This window comes from Hordeum vulgare, chromosome 4H (genome assembly GCF_904849725.1).
Source record: "Hordeum vulgare subsp. vulgare chromosome 4H, MorexV3_pseudomolecules_assembly, whole genome shotgun sequence".
In the NCBI taxonomy this organism is placed as follows: Eukaryota; Viridiplantae; Streptophyta; class Magnoliopsida; order Poales; family Poaceae; genus Hordeum; species Hordeum vulgare.
In genome coordinates, this window is record NC_058521.1 from 351,117,061 (window position 1) to 351,142,496 (window position 25,436).

Here is a 25,436-nt window from a genome sequence, read left to right on the forward strand (position 1 = left end):
CAACGCGGCAACTCGGCAGAAGCAGCAGCAGCAGCAAACGCAGCAACTCGGCAACAAAAGGCACGGGCGACGGCGAGCAGGCGGCAGGCACTCCTAGCAGCAACTACACACGGCAGCGGCGCTCGGCAGCGGACGGCTCGGCACGCGGCGCCTCGAGCAAAGCTCCTGCAGAAGCAACACACAGGAGAGGCCATGGCACAGCGGCGCTGGCGGGGGCCTCGGGCCGACCGAGAGATGGAGGCGGCGCCGGCGCACGGGGAACGGCGGGCGAGGCCACGGCGTGGCGACGGGGAGGCGCGGGCGCAGGGCGGACGAGGTCGACGGGGCCGGCTCGATGAGGTGGAGGCGGCCGGGGCGAGGCAGCTGCGAGAGAGAGGGGCGTGGCGGCGCGGGGCGCCATAGGGAGGCAGAGGAACCGACACGGTGCACCAGCGAGGGGCGGCGAGTTCGACGACATCCGGCAGGGCCGACGGCTGGGCACGGGGGCCATGGCGCGCGGGGCGAGGCGACTCGGGGCGCAGCGGAGGGAGGGGCGACCACACGGGGAGAGGAGAGGGCGGCAGGAGTGGGCGCTGGGGAGGCGAGGCCAGGAGCGGAGGAGGGGGCGCTGCGCTCGTGCGGCTGCTCGGGCCATGGCGGCGCGCAGGGAGGGGGCGCTGCGCTCGTGCGGCTGCTCGGGCCTTGGCCTTGGCCTGCTGGGCCTTGGCTGGGTCCTCCCCCTGATGTTTTTTTTAAAACCTGATTTTTTTAAAAAGAAAAGAAAAAAATATAAACTCACAAGAAAAGGTTTTAACAGAAAAACTAAAATAAAGAAAAATGTCTTTTAACTACTTAAAAACATACCCCACTATAAGAAATAGTTTTGGGCATTTTTAAACAAATAAAATGAAACCCTTTTAAGAATTAAAATAAAACCTTTTTTAAGAATTTAAAAACAATTCAAAACCCTTTTCTTATTAAAGAATAAAATCAACCCCTTTTACAAAAGATTAAAATCAAACTCCTTTTGACAAGAGAACAAAATACAACCTCTTATCTTTAAAGATTAAAATAAAGCTCTTTAAAGAGGAAAAGAAAATGAGACGGATTTAAATTAAACAAAAGGAGAAAATAAAGAAAATCCAAGGGTTGCCCCCCACATTTAATAAAAGGACCCTTTTAAAAGAAGACGAATATTTTAAAAGAGGAGTAAAGTTAGAAATCTTTAGCAAAACCACAAAACAACTTAGGAGGGGAGAGGAGGGTTTTAGGTCTGCGGTGCAACGGGGTTTAGCGGCTGCTCTAACGCACCCTCTTTCATCACTCCAACAAAATAATGCCACTTACGAAGCACTAACACCCCACAACATGGAGCAACAAGCAACACCGACAAAACACAGATGACATGATGCCATGCATGATGCGATGATGCAAACTAAATGACGATGCAACCAACAAAATAAAATAGCCGCACGACGGAAACGGAAATAAAGGGGAATCTTCTGGGCGTCGGCATCGGGCTGTCACAGATGGGTTCCAGGCCGGCAGCCTGGGATAGCAAGGATGGACGTCGTTCTTCTTTTGTCGTTTGTTTTCGTCCGTAGTCGGGCCCTGCTCTTCCTCTTGATGTTTATGTAATGTACTGATGTGACTCTGATGTAGCTTGTGGCGAGTGTAAGCCAATTCTTTATATATATCTCTTCTCTTCAGTACATGTACTTGTAACGATATCCATTCTGGCGACACGACGAGATGCGCTTCTATCCCTGACGAGGCCCCGTGCCAAATTGAGGATAGGGTCGCATCTTGGGCGTGACACTTGCCTACCAAGTTCCATGAGGTACTACTAACCCTCTCTCTTGTTTAGCTACGACTTAACAAAACTGCATGTACACAGATTCAGACAACAAACACGACGAACAAACACACATTCAGGCTAACTCGGGTGAAAGCTTCTGAAATCCGAGCTTCACGTGAGACTTCTAGACCTAGAGTAAAGGATCTACTTATTGAACTCAACTCCGGCACCACCGCTGCTTCGGCCCATCGCTGATTTGCCGGAGAAACAGAGCAGAGCCGCAGAGACTGAGTCATCGTCATCTGCGGAGAAGATCTTCTATCTACAGGAGGATGGACCGCGTGGAGATTATGTTGGTCCATCGATCTCTTCAGCCCGCGACCGCATCCCCGCCGCAGCTCGCGATCCACGGATGCCCCGCGGAAAACACCAGTCGATCCACGAACGTCAGCAAGGAACTCCAGAGGCGACGGCGAGCGGTCTTCGATTCAGGGGATCTGTCGGGGGATCGCTGCTTACTCAGGGCTTGTTCGGCGGAGAGCCTGCGGGAGACGTCCTTGCAAAGCATGCGGCGCATCAGGTCCTTGGCCTCGGGCGATACACCGGCGAAGGCGCGCAGCGGGAAGCGCAGGTTGCCACGGAGCACGGCCTCGAAGATCTCGGGCGCGGTGGCGCCGTAGAAGGGCACTGTCGTGGGTATAAGTCTGACAGTAGATGTGTAGGGTACGGAAGGATGGGCAGAGCCTTAGCTACGGCGAGGTTGTATGAGTTCACGCCCTCTACGGTGGAGGTAAAAGCCCTACGTCTCAGTGCTCTTGGGAGCTTGATGTCGAGTGGAATATGGATTACAGTGAATTGCTAATCCCTGCACCAGTGGGGAAGGGCGACTTATATAGAGTGCGCTGCCCTTCACAACGGTTCCGTGCACAGGGGTGGAGTAGTGGCGATTAAATGTCTACGTTACAGGTAACGTATGCCTTAAATGCTAATAAAGGTACATGAAGACGTATGACCGTTGCCCTCCAGGGGGGTTACGATGTACAGAGTGGAATCCAGTCGGTAAGTTTGGTACGCTTCGAATGCTCATCTCCGACTGGACGATGGAGGAATCGTCACCGACTGGATGATGGGAAGTCCTTAATTCAGTCGGAACTGACTAAGGGCCTTGTCCCTTATGAAGGGTAGTCCTTGGGTAGGACCTCTAGGGCAGGCCTATGACCCTACCCTAGGACTATAACCCCATCATTAGTCCCCGAATGGATCGGGGTTGGAACGACGAAGCGATGATTGGAGTACGGATCCGACTGGTATGGATGCTGTTGAGGCATAGTTTATGCCTAAGTAATTTTGGTGATTGATGACAGTACCGTATAGGACTAATCGTGTGTGTCAAGGTTTCAGGTAACACTCGTCAACGGCACAAGACGACACGTCTCCTCTCTTCTGGAACGGAAGCACGGCGCTCTCTACGATTCTCTTTATTTGAGTCATAGGAAAGCCGTACTATTAAGAGGGGATCCGTAGTGGAAAGGTTTGGGTGGAATCCATCTTTACACACGCACACTTCACATTCTCCCCTTCCTTGTTTGGAGCGGCCCTGGCCTATTTCGTCTTGAGTTTTTCTGCAAAATGGTCCCCAGCGGTAGTACCGCTAGCTCCAGCGGTAGTACCGCTGGACTGCTAGCGGTAGTACCGCTGCACCTAGCGGTAGTACCGCTAGCCAGCGGTAGTACCGCCCCTGGTCAGCGGTAGTACCGCTCCAGGTGTTTTGTTCCACCTACCTAGCGGTAGTTTGTGGACGGACCCTTTTGCGAAGACTTTCCCGGCGGTAGTTGTGCTCGTGCACTACCAAGGGGCCGGCGGTAGTACCGCTGGTGTCAGCGGTAGTACCGCTGGAGGCTCAGCGGCAATACCGCTGCAGCCAGCGGTAGTACCGCCAGGCAGCGGTAGTACCGCTGGTTCTCGGGCAGAGAGTGGGAAAACGGTCTGATTTCCCCCCCCCCCCCACTATATAAAGGGTTCTTCTAGCTGAGGAACCCTATCTCTTACCTCTCTAAGCTCCATTGTTTCTCCACAAGCTCTAAAGTGCCCGATCTCTCTCCCTAGCCAATCAAACTTGTTGATTCTTTAGGGATTGGGTGAGAAGGCCTAGATCCACACTTCCACCAAGAGAAAAGTTGATTCCCCCACCAATCCCTTGCGGATCTTGTTACTCTTGGGTGTTTGAGCATCCTAGACGGTTGAGGTCACCTCGAAGCCATATTCCATTGTGGTGAAGCTTCGTGGTTTAGTTGGGAGCCTCCAAGCTTTGTGTGGAGTTGCCCCAACCTTGTTTGTAAAGGTTCGGTCGCCGCCTTCAAGGGCACCTATAGTGGAATCACGGTACCTTGCACCGTGCGAGGGCGTGAGGAGAATACGGTGGCCTTAGTGGCTTTTTGGGGAGCATTGTGCCTCCACACCGCTCCAACGGAGACGTACTTCCTGTCAAAGGGAAGGAACTTCGGTAACACATCCTCGTCTCCATCGGTTCCACTTGTGGTTATCTCTAACCTTTACTTTGTATTTGCTTTTGCTTGTGACTATATCTTGCTTGTCTTAATAGCTCTTGTTGTTAGCTTCTATAGGGGTCACCTCTTTTTCATATTATTTGTGAACCCGTATAGTGTTTACCTTAACTTGTTAAGATTAATTAAAAAGTGGTCGTTGTCTATTCACCCCCCCCTCTAGCCAACCATATCGATCCTTTCAGATGCGACTTTGGTGTTGTTTGCCTCGATCCATTTTATCCTCTTGACCAGTGATCCGAGTGGATATATTGTTGGGGAACGTCGCATGGGAAACAAAAAATTTCCTACGCGCACGAAGACCTATCATGGTGATGTCCATGTACGAGAGGGGATGAGTGATCTACGTACCCTTGTAGATCGTACAGCAGAAGCATTAGTGAACGCGGTTGATGTAGTGGAACGTCCTCACATCCCTCGATCCGCCCCGCGAACAGTCTCGCGATCAGTCCCACGATCTACTACCGAACGGACGGCACCTCCGCGTTCAGCACACGTACAGCTCGACGATGATCTCGGCCTTCTTGATCCAGCAAGAGAGAGACGGAGAGGTAGAAGAGTTCTCCGGCAGCGTGACGACCCTCCGGAGGTTGGTGATGACCTTGTCTCAGCAGGGCTCCGCCCGAGCTCCGCAGAAACGCGATCTAGAGGAAAAACCGTGGAGGTATGTGGTCGGGCTGCCGTGGAAAAGTCATCTCAAATCAGCCCCAATACCTCCGTATATATAGGTGGGAGGGAGGGGACCTTGCCTTGGGGCTCAAGGAGCCCCATGGGGGTCGGACGAGCCAAGGGGGGAAGGCTCCCCCCCAAACCGAGTTGGACTTGGTTTGGTGGGTGGGAGTCCTTCCCTTCCTTCCCACCTCCCTCTTTTTTCTTTCTCTTTGATTTTTATCTCTATGGCGCATAGGGCCCTTTTGGGCTGTCCCACCAGCCCACTAAGGGCTGGTGCACCACCCTTATGGCCTATGGGCTTCCCCGGAGTGGGTTGCCCCCCCCCCCCCTCCGGTGAACTTCCGGAACCCATTCGTCATTCCCGGTACATTCCCGGTAACTCCGAAAACCTTCCGGTAATCAAATGAGGTCATCCTATATATCAATCTTCATTTCCGGACCATTCCGGAAACCCTTGTGACGTCCGTGATCTCATCCGGGACTCCGAACAACATTCGGTAACCAACCATATAACTCAAATACGCATAAAACAACATCGAACCTTAAGTGTGCAGACCCTGCGGGTTCGAGAACTATGTAGACATGATCCGAGAGACTCCTCGGTCAATATCCAATAGTGGGACCTGGATGCCCATATTGGATCCTACATATTCTACGAAGATCTTATCGTTTGAACCTTAGTGCCAAGGATTCATATAATCCCGTATGTCATTCCCTTTGTCCTTCGGTATGTTACTTGCCCGAGATTCGATCGTCAGTATCCGTATACCTATTTCAATCCCGTTTACCGGCAAGTCTCTTTACTCGTTCCGTAATACAAGATCCCGCAACTTACACTAAGTTACATTGCTTGCAAGGCTTGTGTGTGATGTTGTATTACCGAGTGGGCCCTGAGATACCTCTCCGTCACACGGAGTGACAAATCCCAGTCTTGATCCATCCTAACTCAACTGACACCTTCGGAGATACCCGTAGAGCATCTTTATAGTCACCCAGTTACGTTGCGACGTTTGATACACACAAGGCATTCCTCCGGTGTCAGTGAGTTATATGATCTCATGGTCATAGGAATAAATACTTGACACGCAGAAAACAGTAGCAACAAAATGACACGATCAACATGCTACGTCTATTAGTTTGGGTCTAGTCCATCACGTGATTCTCCTAATGACGTGATCCAGTTATCAAGCAACAACACCTTGTTCATAATCAGAAGACACTGACTATCTTTGATCAACTGGCTAGCCAACTAGAGGCTTGCTAGGGACGGTGTTTTGTCTATGTACCCACACATGTAAATGAGTCTTCATTCGTTACAATTATAGCATGGATAATAAACGATTATCTTGATACAGGAATTATAATAATAACTATATTTATTATTGCCTCTAGGGCATAATTCCAACAGTCTCCCACTTGCACTAGAGTCAATAATCTAGCCCTCACATCATCATGTGAATTACATTGTAATAAATCTAACACCCATACAGTTCTGGTGTTGATCATGTTTTGGCCGTGGAAGAGGTTTAGTCAGCGGGTCTGCTACATTCAGATCCGTGTGCACTTTGCATATATTCACGTCCTCTCCCTCGACGTAGTCGCGGATGAGGTTGAAGCGTCGTTTGATGTGTCTGGTCTTCTTGTGAAACCGCGGTTCCTTTGCTAAGGCAATGGAACCCGTGTTGTCACAGAACAAGGTTATTGGATTCAGTGCGCTTGGCACCACTCCAAGATCCGTCATGAATTGCTTCATCCAGACACCCTCCTTAGCCGCCTCCGAGGCAGCCATGTACTCCGCTTCACATGTAGAATCTGTTACGACGCTTTGCTTGGAACTGCACCAGCTTACCGCACCCCCATTAAGAATAAATACGTATCCGGTTTGTGACTTAGAGTCGTCCGGATCTGTGTCAAAGCTTGCATCGACGTAACCTTTTAAGGCGATCTCTTCGTCACCTCCATACACGAGAAACATCTCCTTAGTCCTTTTCAGGTACTTCAGGATATTCTTGACCGCTGTCCAGTGATCCACTCCTGGATTACTCTGGAACCTACCTGCCATACTTATGGCCAGGCTAACATCCGGTCTAGTGCACAGCATCGCATACATGATAGAACCTATGGCTGAAGCATAGGGGACGGAGCGCATATGCTCTCTATCTTCATCAGTTGCTGGGCACTGAGTCTTACTCAATCTCGTACCTTGTAGAACTGGCAAGAACCCTTTCTTGGACTGTTCCATTTTGAACCTCTTCAAAACTTTATCAAGGTATGTGCTTTGTGAAAGTCCTATCAGGCGTTTTGATCTATCCCTATAGATCTTAATGCCTAGAATGTAAGCAGCTTCTCCTAGGTCCTTCATAGAGAAACTTTTATTCAAGTAACCTTTTATGCTCTGCAAAAACTCTACGTTGTGTCCAATCAGTAATATGTCATCCACATATAATATTAGAAACGCCACAGAGCTCCCACTCACTTTCTTGTAAATACAAGATTCTCCAACCACTTGTATAAACCCAAATGCTTTGATCACCTCATCAAAGCATTTGTTCCAACTCCGGGATGCTTGCACCAGTCCATAAATGGATCGCTGGAGTTTGCACACCTTGTTAGCATTCTTAGGATCGACAAAACCTTCGGGTTGTACCATATACAACTCTTCCTTAAGGAAACCGTTAAGGAACGCCGTTTTGACATCCATTTGCCAGATTTCATAATCTAAAAATGCAGCTATTGCTAACATGATTCTGACGGACTTAAGCATTGCTACGGGTGAGAAAGTCTCATCGTAGTCAACTCCTTGAACTTGTGAAAAACCCTTTGCCACAAGTCGAGCTTTATAAACGGTCACATTGCCGTCAGCGTCCATCTTCCTCTTGAAGATCCATTTGTTCTGAATGGCCTTGCGGCCCTCAGGTAGTACCTCCAAAGTCCATACTTTGTTCTCATACATGGATCCTATCTCGGATTTCATGGCCTCTAGCCATTTGTTGGAATCTGGGCCCACCATTGCTTCTTCATTATTCGCAGGTTCATTGTTGTCTAACAACATGATTGATAAGACGGGATTACCGTACCACTCTGGAGCAGCACGTGGTCTCGTCGACCTGCGTGGTTCGACAGAAACTTGAACTGGAGTTTCATGATCATCATCATTAACTTCCTCCTCAACCGGCGTTGCAATGACAGAGGTTTCCCCTTGCCCTGCGCCACCAACCAGAGGGATGAGAGGTTCGACAACCTCGTCAAGTTCTATCTTCCTCCCACTCAATTCTCTCGAGAGAAACTCCTTCTCGAGAAAAGCTCCGTTTTTAGCAACAAACACTTTGCCCTCGGATTTGAGATAGAAGGTGTACCCAACTGTGTCTTTTGGGTAACCTATGAAGACGCACTTTTCCGCTTTGGGTTCCAGCTTTTCAGGCTGAAGGTTTTTGACATAAGCATCACATCCCCAAACTTTAAGAAACGACAACTTTGGCCTTTTGCCATACCACAGTTCGTATGGTGTCGTCTCAACGGATTTTGATGGTGCCCTATTTAAAGTGAATGCAGCTGTTTCTAATGCATAACCCCAAAACGATAACGGCAAATCACTAAGAGACATCATAGATCGCACCATCTCTAATAGAGTACGATTACGATGTTCGGACACACCATTACGCTGTGGTGTTCCAGGCGGTGTTAACTGTGAAACAATTCCACATTGTTTTAAGTGAGTACCAAACTCAAAACTCAGATATTCACCCCCACGATCAGACCGCAGGAACTTGATCTTCTTGTTACGATGATTTTCCACTTCACTCTGAAATTGCTTGAACTTTTCAAATGTTTCAGACTTGTGCTTCATCAAGTAGACATAACCATATCTACTTAAATCGTCGGTGAAGGTGAGAAAATAACGATATCCACCGCGTGCCTCCACGCTCATTGGACCACACACATCGGTATGTATGATTTCCAACAAGTCACTTGCACGCTCCATTGTTCCGGAGAACGGAGTCTTAGTCATCTTGCCCATGAGGCATGGTTCGCACGTGTCAAGTGAATCAAAGTCAAGTGACTCCAAAAGTCCATCAGCATGGAGTTTCTTCATGCGCTTTACACCAATATGACCTAAGTGGCAGTGCCACAAAAATATGGCGCTATCATTGTTAACTCTAACTCTTTTGGTCTCAATGTTATGTATATGCGTATCGCTATCAAGATTCAATATGAACAATCCTCTCACATTCGGTGCATGACCATAAAAGATGTTACTCATAGAAATAGAACAACCATTATTCTCTGACTTAAAAGAGTAACCGTCTCGCAATAAACAAGATCCAGATTTAATGTTCATGCTCAACGCAGGAACTAAATAACAATGATTTAAGTTCATCACTAATCCTGACGGTAACTAAAGTGACAATGTGCCGACGGCGATTGCATCAACCTTGGAACCATTTCCTACGCGCATCGTCACTTCATCTTTCGCCAACCTTCGTCTATTCCACAGTTCCTGTTTCGAGTTGCAAATATGAGCAACAGAACCGGTATCGAATACCCAGGCACTACTACAAGAGCCGGTTAGGTACACATCAATAACATGTATATCAAATATACCTGATTTTTCTTTGGCCGCCTTCTTATCAGCCAGATACTTGGGGCAATTGCGCTTCCAGTGACCCATACCCTTGCAATAGTAACACTCTGTTTCAGGCTTAGGTCCAGCTTTGGGTTTCTTCGTTGGACTGGCAACAGGCTTGCCGCTCTTCTTTGAATTACCCTTCTTGCCTTTGCCATTTCTCTTGAAACTAGTGGTCTTATTCACCATCAACACTTGATGCTCTTTACGGAGTTTAGACTCTGCGACTTTCAGCATCGCAAACAACTCGCCGGGTGACTTGTTCATCCCTTGCATGTTGTAGTTCAACACAAAGCCTTTATAGCTTGGCGGCAGTGCTTGAAGGATTCTGTCAGTGATAGCCTCTTGCGGGAGTTCACTTCCCAGCTCAGCTAGACGGTTTGAGTACCCAGACATTTTTGAGCACATGTTCACTGACAGACGAGTTCTCCTCCATCTTGCAAGCATAGAATTTATCGGAGGTCTCATACCTCTCGATCCGGGCGTTCTTCTGAAAGATGAACTTCAACTCCTGGAACATCTCAAATGCTCCATGACGCTCAAAGCGACGTTGAAGTCCCGGTTATAAGCCATACAGGACTGCACATTGAACTACTAAGTAGTCCTCCTTACGTGTTAACCAAGCGTTCTTAACATCCTGGTCAGCCGTAGCGGGTGGTTCATCTCCTAGCGCAGCATTAAGGACATAATCCTTCTTCCCAGCTTGTAAGATTAGCTTAAGATTACGAGCCCAGTCTACAAAGTTGCTTCCATCATCATTCAACTTAGCTTTCTCTAGGAACGTATTAAAATTCAGGGTGACTGTCGCGTGAGGCATGATCTACAACACAAATATATTCAAAGTGGACTTAGACTATGTTCAAGATAATTAGAGTTTAACTTAATCAAATTACTTGCTAAACTCCCACTCAAAAAGTACATCTCTCTAGTCATTTGAGTGGTTCATGATCCACTTACACTAGCTCAAGTCCAATCATCATGTGAGTTGAGTATAGTTTCAGTGGTAAGCATCCCTATGCTAATCATATCATCCATATGATTCATGATCGACCTTTTGGTCTCATGTGTTCCGAGGCCAGGTGTGCACATGATAGGCTCGTCAAGCTTAACCCGAGTGTTCCGCGTGCGCAACTGTTTTGCACCCGTTGTATGTGAACGTTGAGTCTATCACACCCGATCATCACGTGGTGTCTCGAAACGACGAACTGTAGCAACGGTGCACAGTCGGGGAGAACACAATTTCGTCTTGAAATTTTAGTGAGAGATCACCTCATAATGCTACCGTCGTTCTAAGCAAAATAAGGTGCATAAAAGGATTAACATCACATGCAATTCATAAGTGACATGATATGGCCATCATCACGTGCTTCTTGATCTCCATCACCAAAGCACTGGCACGATCTTCTTGTCACCGGCGCCACGCCATGATCTCCATCAACGTGTTGCCATCGGGGTTGTCGTGTTACTCATGCTATTACTACTAAAGCTACATCCTAGAAAAATAGTAAACGCATCTGCAAGCACAAACGTTAGTATAAAGACAACCCTATGGCTCCTGCCGGTTGCCGTACCATCGACGTGCAAGTCGATATTTCTATTACAACATGATCATCTCATACATCCAATATATCACATCACATCGTTGGCCATATCACATCACAAGCATACCCTGCAAAAACAAGTTAGACACCCTCTAATTTTGTTGTTGCATGTTTTACGTGGTGACCAAGGGTATCTAGTAGGATCGCATCTTACTTACGCAAACACCACAACGGAGATATATGAGTTGCTATTTAACCTCATCCAAGGACCTCCTCGGTCAAATCCGATTCAACTAAAGTTGGAGAAACCGACACTTGCCAGTCATCTTTGAGCAACGGAGTTACTCGTAACGATCAAACCAGTCTCTCGTAAGCGTACGAGTAATGTCGGTCCAAGCCGCTTCAATCCAACAATACCGCGGAATCAAGAAAAGACTAAGGAGGGCAGCAAAATGCACATCACCACCCACAAAAACTTTTGTGTTCTACTCGAGAAGACATCTACGCATGAACCAAGCTCATGATGCCACTGTTAGGGAACGTCTCATGGGAAACAAAAAAATTCCTACGCGCACGAAGACCTATCATGGTGATGTCCATCTACGAGAGGGGATGAGTGATCTACGTACCCTTGTAGATCGTACAGCAGAAGCGTTAGTGAACGCGGTTGATGTAGTGGAACGTCCTCACGTCCCTCGATCCGCCCCGCGAACAATCCCGCGATCAGTCCCACGATCTACTACCGAACGGACGGCACCTCCGCGTTCAGCACACGTACAGCTCGACGATGATCTCGCCTTCTTGATCTAGCAAGAGAGAGACGGAGAGGTAGAAGAGTTCTCCGGCAGCATGACGGCGCTCCGGAGGTTGGTGATGACCTTGTCTCAGCAGGGCTCCGCCCGAGCTCCACAGAAACGCGATCTAGAGGAAAAACCGTGGAGGTATGTGGTCGGGCTGCCGTGGAAAAGTCGTCTCAAATCAGCCCCAATACCTCCGTCTATATAGGTGGGAGGGAGGGGACCTTGCCTTGGGGCTCAAGGAGCCTCAAGGGGGTCGGCCGAGCCAAGGGGGGAAGGCTCCCCCCCAAACCGAGTTGGACTTGGTTTGGTGGGTGGGAGTCCTTCCCTTCCTTCCCACCTCCCTTTTTTTTTCTTTCTCTTTGATTTTTATCTCTATGGCGCATAGGGCCCTTTTGGGCTGTCCCACCAGCCCACTAAGGGCTGTTGCGCCACCCTTATGGCCTATGGGCTTCCCCGGAGTGGGTTGCCCCCCCCCCCCCCGGTGAACTTCTGGAACCCATTCGTCATTCCCGGTACATTCCCGGTAACTCCGAAAACCTTCCGGTAATCAAATGAGGTCATCCTATATATCAATCTTCGTTTCCGGACCATTTCGGAAACCCTCGTGACGTCCGTGATCTCATCCGGGACTCCGAACAACATTCGGTAACCAACCATATAACTCAAATACGCATAAAACAACGTCGAACCTTAAGTGTGCAGACCCTGCGGGTTCGAGAACTATGTAGACATGATCCGAGAGACTCCTCGGTCAATATCCAATAGCGGGACCTGGATGCCCATATTGGATCCTACATATTCTACGAAGATCTTATCGTTTGAACCTCAGTGCCAAGGATTCATATAATCCGTATGTCATTCCCTTTGTCCTTCGGTATGTTACTTGCCCGAGATTCGATCGTCAGTATCCGTATACCTATTTCAATCCTGTTTACCGGCAAGTCTCTTTACTCGTTCCGTAATACAAGATCCCGCAACTTACACTAAGTTACATTGCTTGCAAGGCTTGTGTGTGATGTTGTATTACCGAGTGGGCCCCGAGATACCTCTCCGTCACACGGAGTGACAAATCCCAGTCTTGATCCATACTAACTCAACTAACACCTTCGGAGATACCTGTAGAGCATCTTTATAGTCACCCAGTTACGTTGTGACGTTTGATACACACAAGGCATTCCTCCGGTGTCAGTGAGTTATATGATCTCATGGTCATAGGAATAAATACTTGACACGCAGAAAACAGTAGCAACAAAATGACACAATCAACATGCTACGTCTATTAGTTTGGGTCTAGTCCATCACGTGATTCTCCTAATGACGTGATCCAGTTATCAAGCAACAACACCTTGTTCATAATCAGAAGACACTGACTATCTTTGCTCAACTGGCTAGCCAACTAGAGGCTTGCTAGGGACGGTGTTTTGTCTATGTATCCACACATGTAAATGAGTCTTCATTCAATACAATTATAGCATCGATAATAAACGATTATCTTGATACAGGAATTATAATAATAACTATATTTATTATTGCCTCTAGGGCATAATTCCAACATATATCTGTGAAACGAACCGTCAGAGACCGAGTGCTTCCGTGGAATCTTTTGACGTGACCGGTCAACTGACAGCGGCGGATTTTCTGGGATCCTCAAATTTCGGTTGTCGCGCGCTCACCGGGGATGACGACATCGTCATCGAGTAGTATCTGCCGCCTCGATTTCCACGCCATCGTCTCCTCCACTAATATCGCAGCAACCGGTCGGGGGATAAGATTTCGGGGCCACCTGCTAGTGACCCAGTCGGAACCTTATTTAAACCTCTCCAGCGAGGGTTTGTCGTTGCACTCGCCTGATAACTCGCACTCGCCCCGCTTCTCCCGTGGCTTCCTGCGCACCCCAAGCTCCTTCCTTCTTCTCCTCCTCCGAGGATCTGCAACCTCCACCATGACGAAGGGGCAGACGAGCAAGCTCGAGGCGCGGAAGAAGAAGAAGACGGCGGCTCCCGCTCAACAGCGACAGCGGGCACTGCCGGCGGGTTGGATCCAGGGGGATTTCCTCCCCTCCATGGTGACGAAGAGCGACATGCTGGAGCTGGTGGAGCAAGGCCTGATCGAGAACAAGACGTGGAGGCTGCCGGCGGAGGGCGAGACGGAGCCGGCGCCCCAGGAGGGGGAGCGCGTCTTGCTGCTCAGTCACGTGTACCGAGGCTTCTCTCTGCCTCCTCATCCCTTCTTCAGAGGTATAATGAACCACTTTGGGGCGCAGCTCCACCATTTTCCTCCCAACGCAATAGCTCATCTCTCTGCCTTCGTCGTGCTTTGTGAGTGTTTTATCGGTTATCCTCCTCATTGGAGGCTCTTTAAGCACATCTTCTCTGCTAGATCCCAAACCATCAAAAGACTTAGCCAGTCGGACGACAAAACTCATATCCTCCAGCTCTGCGGAGGCTTAGGCTTCCAGAAGAAAAGCAAAAGTAGCTATCCCGCTCTTCAGTTGTCTGAATCCGTTAGGAACTGGCAGTCGACTTGGTTCTACTGCCAGGACGTCGGTTGTCCGAATGCCGCAACTGGACTGCCACCTTTTAGCCTAGACCGACCGGCTCCGCCTAGGCAGCTTGCGCTCACGAAGATGGAAAAGATCCAGATTCAGCCTCCGGTCGACGCGCTGGTAGATGTCGTCCGCAAGGGAGTCACCGGCATAGATTTGCTGGAGATTTTTCTAGGTCGGCGTATCCAGCCTTTGCAAGCTCGACACCACGCCATGTGGCACTACACGGGGCCTGAGGACTCCACACGGACTCACCCCAAGTGCGTGACCGGGGAGGTTGTGACGGCGTGAGTCCGCAGCATCACAGGCGCCTGCGATAACCCCAAAGGAGCCCGGCGAGTGAAGCCCTTCCGCGCAGACAACCCTCCTCCGAATGAGGTGAGTATAACTTGTCGAGTGCTCACAATTGTTTCACGAATTATGTCTTTGATCTTGCCCTTTTTCCTATGGTCTCACGTCGTTCGGTCGGGCTTCCTTCAGAGGTGATTCATGTGGAGGAGGACGACCAGAAGAGGTCCGAGCAAGCTATGGTGCCTGTCCTTGAGGCTGTTCCATCTGCTACTACTCCCGCCATGGACGCGCCGCCAACCGAGACGATGTCGTCGACTGAAACGGCGCTCATCGCTGCTGAACCGACTGGAGCAGGACTTGGGATGCCCAAGGAGTCTCTTGTGGTGCCAGGTCCGCCGACCGTCCAGTACGACGCCCAACGCCTCCCGGAAGATCAGGTGGGAGCTGCCAAGGGGGCCATGGTGCAGGCAGAGTTGATGGCGGATGATGCCAATAGTGCGTACGACTCCATCGCGTCTGTGTACAAGCGAAGCTTGGAACTCCGGGACGATATCCGAGTAAGTGGGCTAGTAAGTATTTACTTTCCTCTTGTAACCTAGTGGGTGTTTAAGCAATATACTCGGATGCAGTATGATTATTTTGCAGTGGGTTCACTCTTAGTGAACCCAGTGGGTGTAGTCCCCGAGACTTCTGTCGAGTGCTCGCACCGGCAGTTGTCTTTATATACATTTTCTTTAACTTGATCAGATCAAAACTAATCTGTTCGAATGTTATCGGTGAGGGCACTCCGAGTGCACCTACTGGAAGTAGTCCCCGAGAGTAATTTTACTCAAGTCGGGTAGTAGTAGCCTCATAGGCTTGTTTTTGTTATTTAGCTCAATAGGGCGGACCTGTTTGAGCTTCATGGCAGTGGGGTCACTCTTAGTGAACCCACTGGGTGTAGTCCTCGAGGCCGCTGTCGACTGCTTACGTCAGCAGGGGTCTGAAGAACTTCGAGCTTTTATTGTTTTCCTTGTTGAATTTGCCTGCTCTTCTCTTCGCGCTGATTTGCAGAAGACTTGCAAGATGGGATCAGCGTACAACGCTCTGAAGGCTGAAAAGATTCAGCTTGCTGCGGAACTGGAGGCAACTGTTCATGACTTGACTGGTGTGAAGGGCGCTCTTGCTGAACGAGAGAAGTCCTTGGAGGAGTCCCGTGAGGCAAACAAGGCATTGGTGGCCGAAATGGAGAAAATGGGGAAACAAAGAACCGAGCTGATGGGGCAGATGAAGGTGATGAACAGGCGGTGCATATCACAGGAGAAGTACGTCAGTGACTGGGCAAGGAAGATGATTGCGCTTCTCGGTGGTAAGTTCTGTTTTTCCGAGTGCTTCTTGACTTTGTATTTCATGATGCGCTTACTGTCTGCTCATCTTGTCTTTGCAGATTTTTGTATGGACGCTGAGGCTGAAGCAGCTGACATTGAGCGGTCAGTTATTTCGAACGTTCCACTCGGCGACGACGCCAATCGAGACATGCTCCGAGCGCACATTCGCCTTGGCAAAGTGGGACCTTTTATCGGTCCCCTGAGAGAGGTCGTCGGCCGAATCGACAAGGAGCTGTGGCCTGAAGACAAGTCCCAGCGGGAGATGGAAGGGTTGATGACTCGGCTGGAGGACGTCCCGAACCGAGTGCAGGCGTGGAAGAAGTCTGCTGCTCGCTGTGGTGCGGACGTGGCGCTGTCGTTGGTCCGAGTGCACTGCAAGGAGGCTCGCGAAGAGAAGCTGAAGGCGTTGCAAGTTGCCAACACCAAGAAGCTTCGATTCGAAGATTTCATGGAGACCTTCCTTGAGAGCGCCACTCGCATCACAGACGGGATCGACCTCGACACTTTCGTGGAGCCTGCCAGTCCTGACGACGCTTGAAAAAACTTTACCTCGGTATGCTGAGTGGTAGTTGTATCAAACTTTGGCCACTGCTGTTGGCCGTCACGTTCGTGGTTCGGTGTGGATAAGCTTGATCTACACCGAACCGACTATCTTTAAACCAACTTTGAATTTGAATCTAATATTTTGCTCTTCCTTTGCCAAATAATGGTTGACACGATTTTGGCTCGTGGTTTTTGTTTGGCGTTTCTTGGTGAAGCTAGTGGCAAACATGCAGAGCATGTAGTTGTCAGTTGTCTTGACATCTGCATGAGCCTCAATGAGGGTCTGCTAAGTCTCCGAGTGGATCTCTAGGATACACTCGAAGGCAATTGTTTACTTAGACGATTCGTGATCGCAGCTAAGTCTTCGAGCGCGATTGTAAAGTCGTACTCGGAGCGAGTTGCTACTCATGTAATTGTCAGTTGTCTTGACATCTACATGAGCCTCGATGAGGGTCTGCTACTCATGTAATTGTCAGTTGTCTTGACATCTACATGAGCCCCAATGAGGGTAGTTGCTAACCTCTGAGTGGATCTCTAAGATACACTCGAAGGAAGCTTTTTACTTAGGCGATTCTTGATCGCAAACAAGTGCCCGAGTGTGACGGTTAGAGCGCACTCGGAGAAAGTTGTTGTTTAGGCGATTCTGGATCGCAGTTAAGTCCCCGAGTGCGACGTGTAGTGCACACTCGGAGAAAGTTACTGTTTAGGCGATTTTGGATCGCAGCTAAGTCCCCGAGTGCGACGTGTAGTGCACACTCGGAGAAAGTTGGTACTTAGGCGATTCTTGATGGCAGCTAAGTCCCCGAGTGCGACGGTTAGTGCACACTCGGAGAAAGTTTGTACTTAGGCGATTCTTGATCGCAGCTAAGCCCCCGAGTGCGACGTGTAGCGCACACTCGAAGAAAGTTGGTACTTAGCCGATTCTTGATCGCAGCTAAGTCCCCGAGTGCGACGGTTAGTGCACACTCGGAGAAAGTTTGTACTTAGGCGATTCTTGATCACAGCTAAGTCCCCGAGTGCGACGTTTAGTGCACACTTGGAGAAAGTTTGTACTTAGGCGATTCTTGATCGCAGCTAAGTCCCCGAGTGCGACGTTTAGTGCACACTCGGAGAAAGTTTGTACTTAGGCGATTCTTGATCGCAGCTAAGTCCCCGAGTGCGACGTTTAGTGCACACTCGGAGAAAGTTTGTACTTAGGCGATTCTGGATCGCAGCTAAGTCCCCGAGTGCGACGTTTAGTGCACACTCGGAGAAAGTTTGTACTTAGGCGATTCTGGATCGCAGCTAAGTCCCCGAGTGCGACGGTTAGTGCACACTCGGAGAAAGTTTGTACTTAGGCGATTCTTGATCGCAGCTAAGTCCCCGAGTGCGACGGTTAGTGCACACTCGGAGAAAGTTTGTACTTAGGCGATTCTGGATCGCAGCTAAGTCCCCGAGTGCGACGTTTAGTGCACACTCTTTTTTTTTAGACCGGAGTCTGCGAACGCGGAAGAATTTTGCATCTGCAAAAACTCAATCTGCTTTGTATTACTTCAACGATACTTGTTCTTTACATTACTTCAGTCAACGGTCACGTGTAGAAGCGCTTCAGGAGATTTCCGTTACATGCTCTCGGCTCGTCCGTTTCCCTGTCGAGGTTGTAGAGTCGATATGCTCCGTTGTTGAGCACCTTGGAGATGATGAAGGGTCCTTCCCAGGCGGGAGCCAACTTGTGAGGTCTCTGCTGATCCACTCGGAGCACCAGGTCGCCTGCTTGGAATGTACGACTCCTGACGTGTCGCGCGTGAAAGCGCCGTAGATCTTGTTGATAAATGGTTGAGCGAGTCAGTGCCATCTCGTGCTCCTCCTCTAGAAGATCCACTCCGTCTTGCCTTGCTTGCTCTGCTTCAGCTTCGGAGAAGAGTTCAACTCGTGGAGCGTTGTGAAGCAAGTCACTCGGAAGGACTGCCTCTGCTCCGTAAACGAGGAAGAACGGGGATCGCCCTGTAGATCTATTTGGGGTTGTGCGGAGACCCCACAGCACCGAAGGCAGCTCGGTGACCCATGCGCTGGCAGCATGTCCCACTTCTCGTAGGAGTCGAGGCTTCAAACCTTGCAGAATAAGTCCATTCGCCCGCTCTGCTTGCCCGTTTGTTTGGGGATGCGCCACAGATGCAAAATCCACTCGGATACCTTGGCTTGTGCAGAAACCTTTGAATCTGTCCGACTCAAAGTTTGTGCCATTGACAGTGATTATGATGTGCGGTACCCCGAATCTGGAGATGATGTCCCTGACAAACTTGATGGCTGTAAGGGCGTCGAGCTTCTTGATGGGCTTGGCTTCAATCCACTTTGTGAACTTGTCGACTGCCACCAACAGATGTGTGAATCCCCCTTGGCCTGTCCTGAATGGACCGATTGTATCTAATCCCCACACTGCAAACGGCCAAACAAGAGGGATTGTCTTCAACGCAGATGTTGGCTTGTGGGACTTGTTAGAGTAGAACTGACAGCCTTCGCATCGGTCGACCATATCCTTTGCCATTTCATTCGCCTGCAACCAGAAGAAGCCAGCTCTGAATGCTTTGGCGACGATTGCCCTTGAGGAGGCATGATGACCGCAGGTTCCCGAGTGAATTTCTTCCAGGATTAATTGTCCCTCCTCAGGGGAGATGCATCGTCGAAGGACGCCTGAAACGCTTTCCTTGTACAACTGGCCATCAATGACAGTGAACGACTTTGACCTGCGGACGATCTGTCTGGCTTGGAAGTCGTCTTCTGGTAATTCTTGCCTCAGGATGTATGCAATGAACGTCACAGTCCAATCGGGGATGATAGCAAGAATCTCCATGATCAAATCAACTACAGTAGGGACTTCGACTTCAGTCGGATCTGTCGAGCTCTTTGGTTGTACTGGTTCCTCTGTGAAAGGATCTTCTTTAGCTGAGGGAAGGTGAAGGTGCTCGAGGCAGACGTCACTCGGCACTGGTCTCCGAGTGGATCCAAGTTTCTCCAATTCATCAGCTGCTTGGTTTTTCAGTCGCGGAACATGGTGGAGTTCCATACCTTCAAACTTTTTCTCGAGCATCCTCACTGCATTGCAGTATGTGGTCATGGTGGGGTTCCTTACGTCCCACTCCTTCATCACTTGATTAACTACCAAATCTGAATCGTCGTAGACCATCAGGCGACGGACGCCGAGTGCGATGGCCATGCGCAATCCATAAAGGAGAGCCTCATACTCTGCCTCATTGTTGGAGGAATCGAAGTGTATCTGCAACACATACTTGAGTTTGTCACCCTTTGGCGATATGATCACAACGCCAGCGCCGGAGCCATTCAACATCTTGGACCCATCGAAGAACATTGTCCAATGAGCCGAGTAGATGTGGGTCGGTTGCTGTTGTTCTACCCATTCTGCTATAAAGTTAGCCAGAACTTGAGACTTTATAGCTTTCTTGGCCTCGAACTTGATGTCGCAGTATAACATCTCCATCGCCCACTTTGCCACTCGGCCCGATGCGTCCCGATTGTGGAGGATTTCCGACAACGGAGCATCAGAAACGACAGACACCGAGTGGTCTTGGAAATAATGAGCCACCTTCTTCGCAGTCATGTAAATCCCGTAAATAAGTTTTCTATAGTGGGGATACCTCTGCTTGGAAGGAGTCAGGACTTCGGAGACATAATACACTGGCCGTTGAACCTTGTATGCTTTGCCTTCTTCTTCGCGTTCGACTATGAGAACAGTGCTGACGACTTGATTTGTAGCCGCGATGTACAGAAGAAGGGGTTCTTTACTGAGCAGAGCAGTAAGAACCGGCTGGGTGGAAAGTAGGACTTTGAGGTCGTCGAATGCGATTTGGGCTTCGTCTGTCCACTCGAAAGTATCTGATTTCTTCATGAGTCGGTACAGAGGAAGTGCCTTCTCGCCGAGTCGACTGATAAACCTGCTCAAAGCCGCTAGGCAACCTGTGAGCCTTTGAACATCGTGTATTCTAACCGGCCGCTCCATTCGGACGATGGTCCCGATCTTTTCGGGGTTGACATCGATTCCTCGTTCGGAAACGAAGAAACCGAGTAACTTTCCGCTGGGAACACCGAATGAACACTTGGCTGGGTTGAGCTTGATATCATACCTACGAAGGTTGGCGAATGTTTCTGCCAAGTCAGTCAGCAGGTCAGAACCTTTGCGTGACTTGACTACGATATCATCCATATACGCCTCCACATTTCAACCGATCTGGTCAAGGAGGCATTTTTGGATCATGCGCATAAAGGTCGCTCCTGCATTCTTCAAACCAAATGGCATAGTGATGTAGCAGAAGCACACGAATGGGGTGATGAAGGCTGTTTTTAATTCATCGGGGCCATACAGATGGATCTGATGATAGCCTGAGTAGGCATCAAGGAATGACAAACGCTCGCAACCCGCAGTTGAATCGAAAATTTGATCGATGCGGGGGAGCGGGAAATGGTCTTTCGGGCAGACCTTATTGAGATGCTTGAAGTCGATGCACATTCGAAGAGACTTGTCCTTCTTGGGCACCATGACAACATTGGCGAGCCACTCGGAGTGGTGTACCTCGCCAATGAAGTTGGCTGCCAAAAGCTTAGCCACCTCTTCTCCGATTGCCTTCCTCTTGTGCGCGGCGGACCGACGCAGGCATTCTCGGACAGGCCGAGCAGCAGGATCCACATGCAATCGGTGCTCAGCCAACTCCCTGGGTACACCTGGCATACCAGCGGGCTTCCATGCGAAAATGTCCCAGTTCTCACGGAGGAATTGGATGAGCTCGGCTTCCTATTTAGGATCGAGGGTGGTGGATATGTTCGTCGGGGCAGCGGCGTCGTCTATCGGGTGGATGCTCACCTTCTTCGTTTCTCCCGCCGATTGGAATGCGGATTCCGAAGCTGGCTTCTTCGAACGAATCAAGTCAGCGGGGTCGACTGTCTTCTTGTACTCGTCAAGCTCGAGGACAGCCATCTACTGATCGGCGATCCTCGATCCCTGCTGCACACACTCCTCGGCCCGCTGCCGATTTCCTATGATAGTGATCACACCTTTTGGGCCTGGCATCTTCAGCTTCAGGTACACGTAACATGGAGGGGCCATGAAACGCGCATACGCCGGGCGGCCCAGAATCGCGTGGTACGCACTCTGGAAGTCCACCACCTCAAACGTCAGTTTTTCCTTGCGGAAGTTCTTGTCGGAGCCGAAGACGACGTCCAACGCGATCTGGCCGAGTGACTTGGCCTTTCGTCCAGGGACGACTCCATGGAACTGCATGCTGCTCTCGCTAAGTTTTGACATCGGAATGCCCATCCCCTTGAGAGTGTCATCATACATGATGTTCAAGCCATTGTCGCCGTCCATGAGGACTTTGCGCAGTCGGACTCTTTCCACCATCGGGTCGACGACCAGGGCCTGCCTCCCTGGGGTGGGTACGTGTGCTGGATGATCCGACTGGTCAAAGGTGATCGCAGTCTGAGACCATTTGAGGAACGTGGGATTGGTCGGGGTGGCCATGTTCACCTCCCTGTTCACCAACTTCAGTCGACTCTTGCTTTCAACGTCAGCAAAAATCATCAGTGTGACATGGACTTGGGGGAACGGATCCTCCTTGTCCTCCTCATCCTGTTCATTGTCCTTTTCACTCGGTTGCCCTTCGCCGAACCCCTGGATCAGGAGGCGACATTGCCGAGTGGTATGCTTCGAAAATATGGCGTTGCCCTCTTCATCCATCTTCGTGTGGATTGGACATGGCTGGTCCAGGATGTGGTTTCCGGACTGCTTCTTCTTGGGGGTGAACTGAGCCTTCCCCTTGCCCTTGAACTTGGCATTGGTAACGGCTGCGGCCTCTGCCTGCAGAGTGGACGGAGCTTTCTGCTTCTGCTTCCGAGTGTTGTTCCCATCTCCATCGGCGACTGTTTTGTGCTTGCCGCTACGAATGCGGTCCTCTTCTTCGCCATTTGCATAGCGTGCCGCTATCTCCATCATCTTGCTCATGGAGATGTCGCCTGTTCGACCGAACTTCAGGTACAGATCTCTGTACCGCACGCCTGCCTTGAAGGCGCAGACTGCTTGGTGCTCTGTGACGTTCTCCACCGTGTGGTAGAGGGTTGTCCAACGCTGGATGAAATCGCGCAGGGGCTCATTCTGCTTCTGGACACAGTGCTGGAGCTCCACGAGACCAGCAGGGCGTTTGCACGTCCCCTCGAAGGTCCTGATGAAGACTCGGGCCAGATCTGCCCAACTGTAGATGCTTGAAGGAGCCAACTGGTTCAGCCACGCTCGTGCCGAGTCGTCGAGCATCAGGGGGAGATGTTTCTTGGCGACCTGGTCGTCTCCACCGCCGATCTGGACTGCCACTCGGTAGTCGTCCAGCCACGTTTCTGGCTTGGATTCTCCTGTAAACTTGTTGATTCCCGTCGCCAATCGGAAGTTGGGAGGGATGTCAGCCGAACGGATGGCTCGACTGAAACACTCGGGGCCAGAGACAATGGTCCTGCTTCCACTCGGACGGTCTATATCATGACCATCGCGGTGGGCCCGGCCCCTGTCGACCCTCCTCTGGGCGATACATCCTCTTGCGTCGGGCCTTGGATCATAAGTGTCACCGACCGAACGCCGATCATCATGATGTCGGGGCCCGACGGGCCCACCCCGCGGAGGGGTGCGTGAACGGCGACGATCTTCGGGATTCATGGAACGGCTGCCTCCCCTGTGTCGCTGATGAGAACCGGGGCTGTGAACTGACCGATGCGTGTTCGCGCGAACAGAACTATTGTGGATCATGTTGTGCGACTGGGAGACCGCCGAATTTTGCTGTTGCGCCGTGTGCAGTAGGGCACGGTTCTGCTCGATCCCTCTGCCAGCCTCTAAATCAGTCGGCTGGAGGGAATCGGCTATCTTGGCAGCGGCATCCAGGTTGAGGACGGGTGTGCGGAACACCTCCACGTTGCTCTACGAGTGTGCCGACTGGCAGAACGGCGGGGCTGACGACGAGCGCCGGATGTTTCGCCGACCTCGTGCTCGTTCCGGCCGGTTTGGCGAGGACTTTCATGGGAGTTGGCCATGTGTACTTCGGCTGCAGGCCCGCGACCCAAGTACTGGGAAGGAAACTCAGTCAGAACTGAGTCCGAGCGCTGGGACGGCGGCGCAACTACAACCGACTCGAGGACCGCCACTTGTGAAGACGCGCTCTGGTGCGCCTGGGCGTATTGCACCCAACGCTGGAGCCGCGGACGGTGAGACCGCTTGTTGCGGCGCGTGACGGGGGCGAAGGTCGACACCGGAGCCGACTGCTGGAGAAGAAGGATGTCGCGGGCGCCGGCACGAAAGTGCGTAGCCCCACGACTGGGGAGCGCCTCGACGTCGAGAGGAGCATCCCGAAGCCATCCCGAATCGTCGACGATGAAGGAGAGAGCGCCGAAGAGGATCTCATGACCCATGCACAAATCTCCACCGGACGACATGATGAAAAGATGTAGTCGCAAACTCGCCGAAAGTCGCTTAGACGCCTGCCCCACGGTGGGGGCCAACTGTCATGGGTATAAGTCTGACAGTAGATGTGTAGGGTATGGAAGGATGGGCAGAGCCTTAGCTACGGCGAGGTTGTATGAGTTCAGGCCCCTCTACGGTGGAGGTAAAAGCCCTACGTCTCAGTGCTCTTGGGAGCTTGATGTCGAGTGGAATATGGATTACAGTGAATTGCTAACCCCTGCACCAGTGGGGAAGGTCGACTTATATAGAGTGCGCGGCCCTTCACAACAGTTCGGTGCACAGGGGTGGAGTAGTGGTGATTAAATGTCTATGTTACAGGTAACGTATGCCTTAAATGCTAATAAATATACATGAAAGCGTATGACCGTTGCCCTCGAGGGGGGTTATGATGTACAGAGTGGAATCCAGTCGGTAAGTTTGATACGCTCCGACTGCTCATCTCCGACTGGATGATGGAGGAATCGTCACCGACTGGATGATGGGAAGTCCTTAATTCAGTCGGAACTGACTAAGGGCATTGTCCCTTATGAAGGGTAGTCCTTGGGTAGGACCTATAGGGCAGGCCTATGACCCTACCCTAGGACTATAACCCCATCAGGCACGACCCCCGAGAGCATCATGTAGAGCACCACCCCAGCGCTCCACACATCCACCTTCTCCCCGTACTCCCTCCCGGCGACCACCCCGGGCGCCACGTAGTATGGCGTGCCGACGAGGCCCGACATGGGCCGCCCGTCCCCGAACCACTCCGCGGAGCCGAAGTCGGCAAGCTTGAGCTCGAAGTGGAGGTTGTCGGGCTTGACGTCGCAGTGCGCGACCACGCGGCGGTGGCAAGCGGCGAGCGTGGACGCGAGCTGCGCGGCCAGCCCGGCGGCCTCACGCTCGGGGAGGCGGAGGCCGCGGGCGGAGAGGAGCGAGAGGAGGTCCCCACCGGTGCAGAGGTCGACGACGAGGTGGACGGCGTTCGCGTCGTCGAAGGCGGCGTGGAGTGCGACCAGGTGCGGGCTGCAGGGCGGGGAGGAGGCGAGGAGGTGCAGCTTGGGCTCCTGCTCCGCGAGCGCTAGGTCGAGCGGGTCATGCAGCGCCGCCTTGGGCGTGGTCTTCAGGGCCAGCGCCTCCCCCGTGGCGTTGGAGTGGCAGCGGCGGACCGTCCCGAAGCGGCCGCGTCCGATCTCGTCGCCGACGGAGTACTGCCGCATCAGTGCCTCCTCTCCGTCATAAAACAT

The 25,436-nt window shown here is 51.0% G+C and overlaps 1 protein-coding gene across 1 annotated transcript; it reads right to left on the reverse strand.

Moving 5' to 3' along the window:
* Positions 1-2,085: 2,085 nt before the first annotated feature.
* On the reverse strand, positions 2,086-25,436 carry LOC123446465 (phosphoenolpyruvate carboxylase kinase 1-like). Its single transcript, XM_045123055.1, has 4 exons — positions 24,816-25,436; positions 13,822-13,825; positions 2,297-2,464; positions 2,086-2,194 (listed from the first exon to the last, which is right to left on the reverse strand). Exons 1-4 carry the CDS (start codon positions 25,434-25,436, stop codon positions 2,148-2,150), a joined length of 840 nt encoding a protein of 279 aa, XP_044978990.1. The 3' UTR covers positions 2,086-2,147.

Coding starts and splice junctions, on each gene's coding strand:
- LOC123446465 (XM_045123055.1), bottom strand. CDS start 25,436: ATGTTTTATGACGGAGAGGAGGCACTGATGCGGCAGTACTCCGTCGGC. Junction 2,195..2,296: donor CTCCGCCGAACAAGCCCTGA/GTAAGCAGCGAT, acceptor TGTTTTCCGCGG/GGCATCCGTGGATCGCGAGC.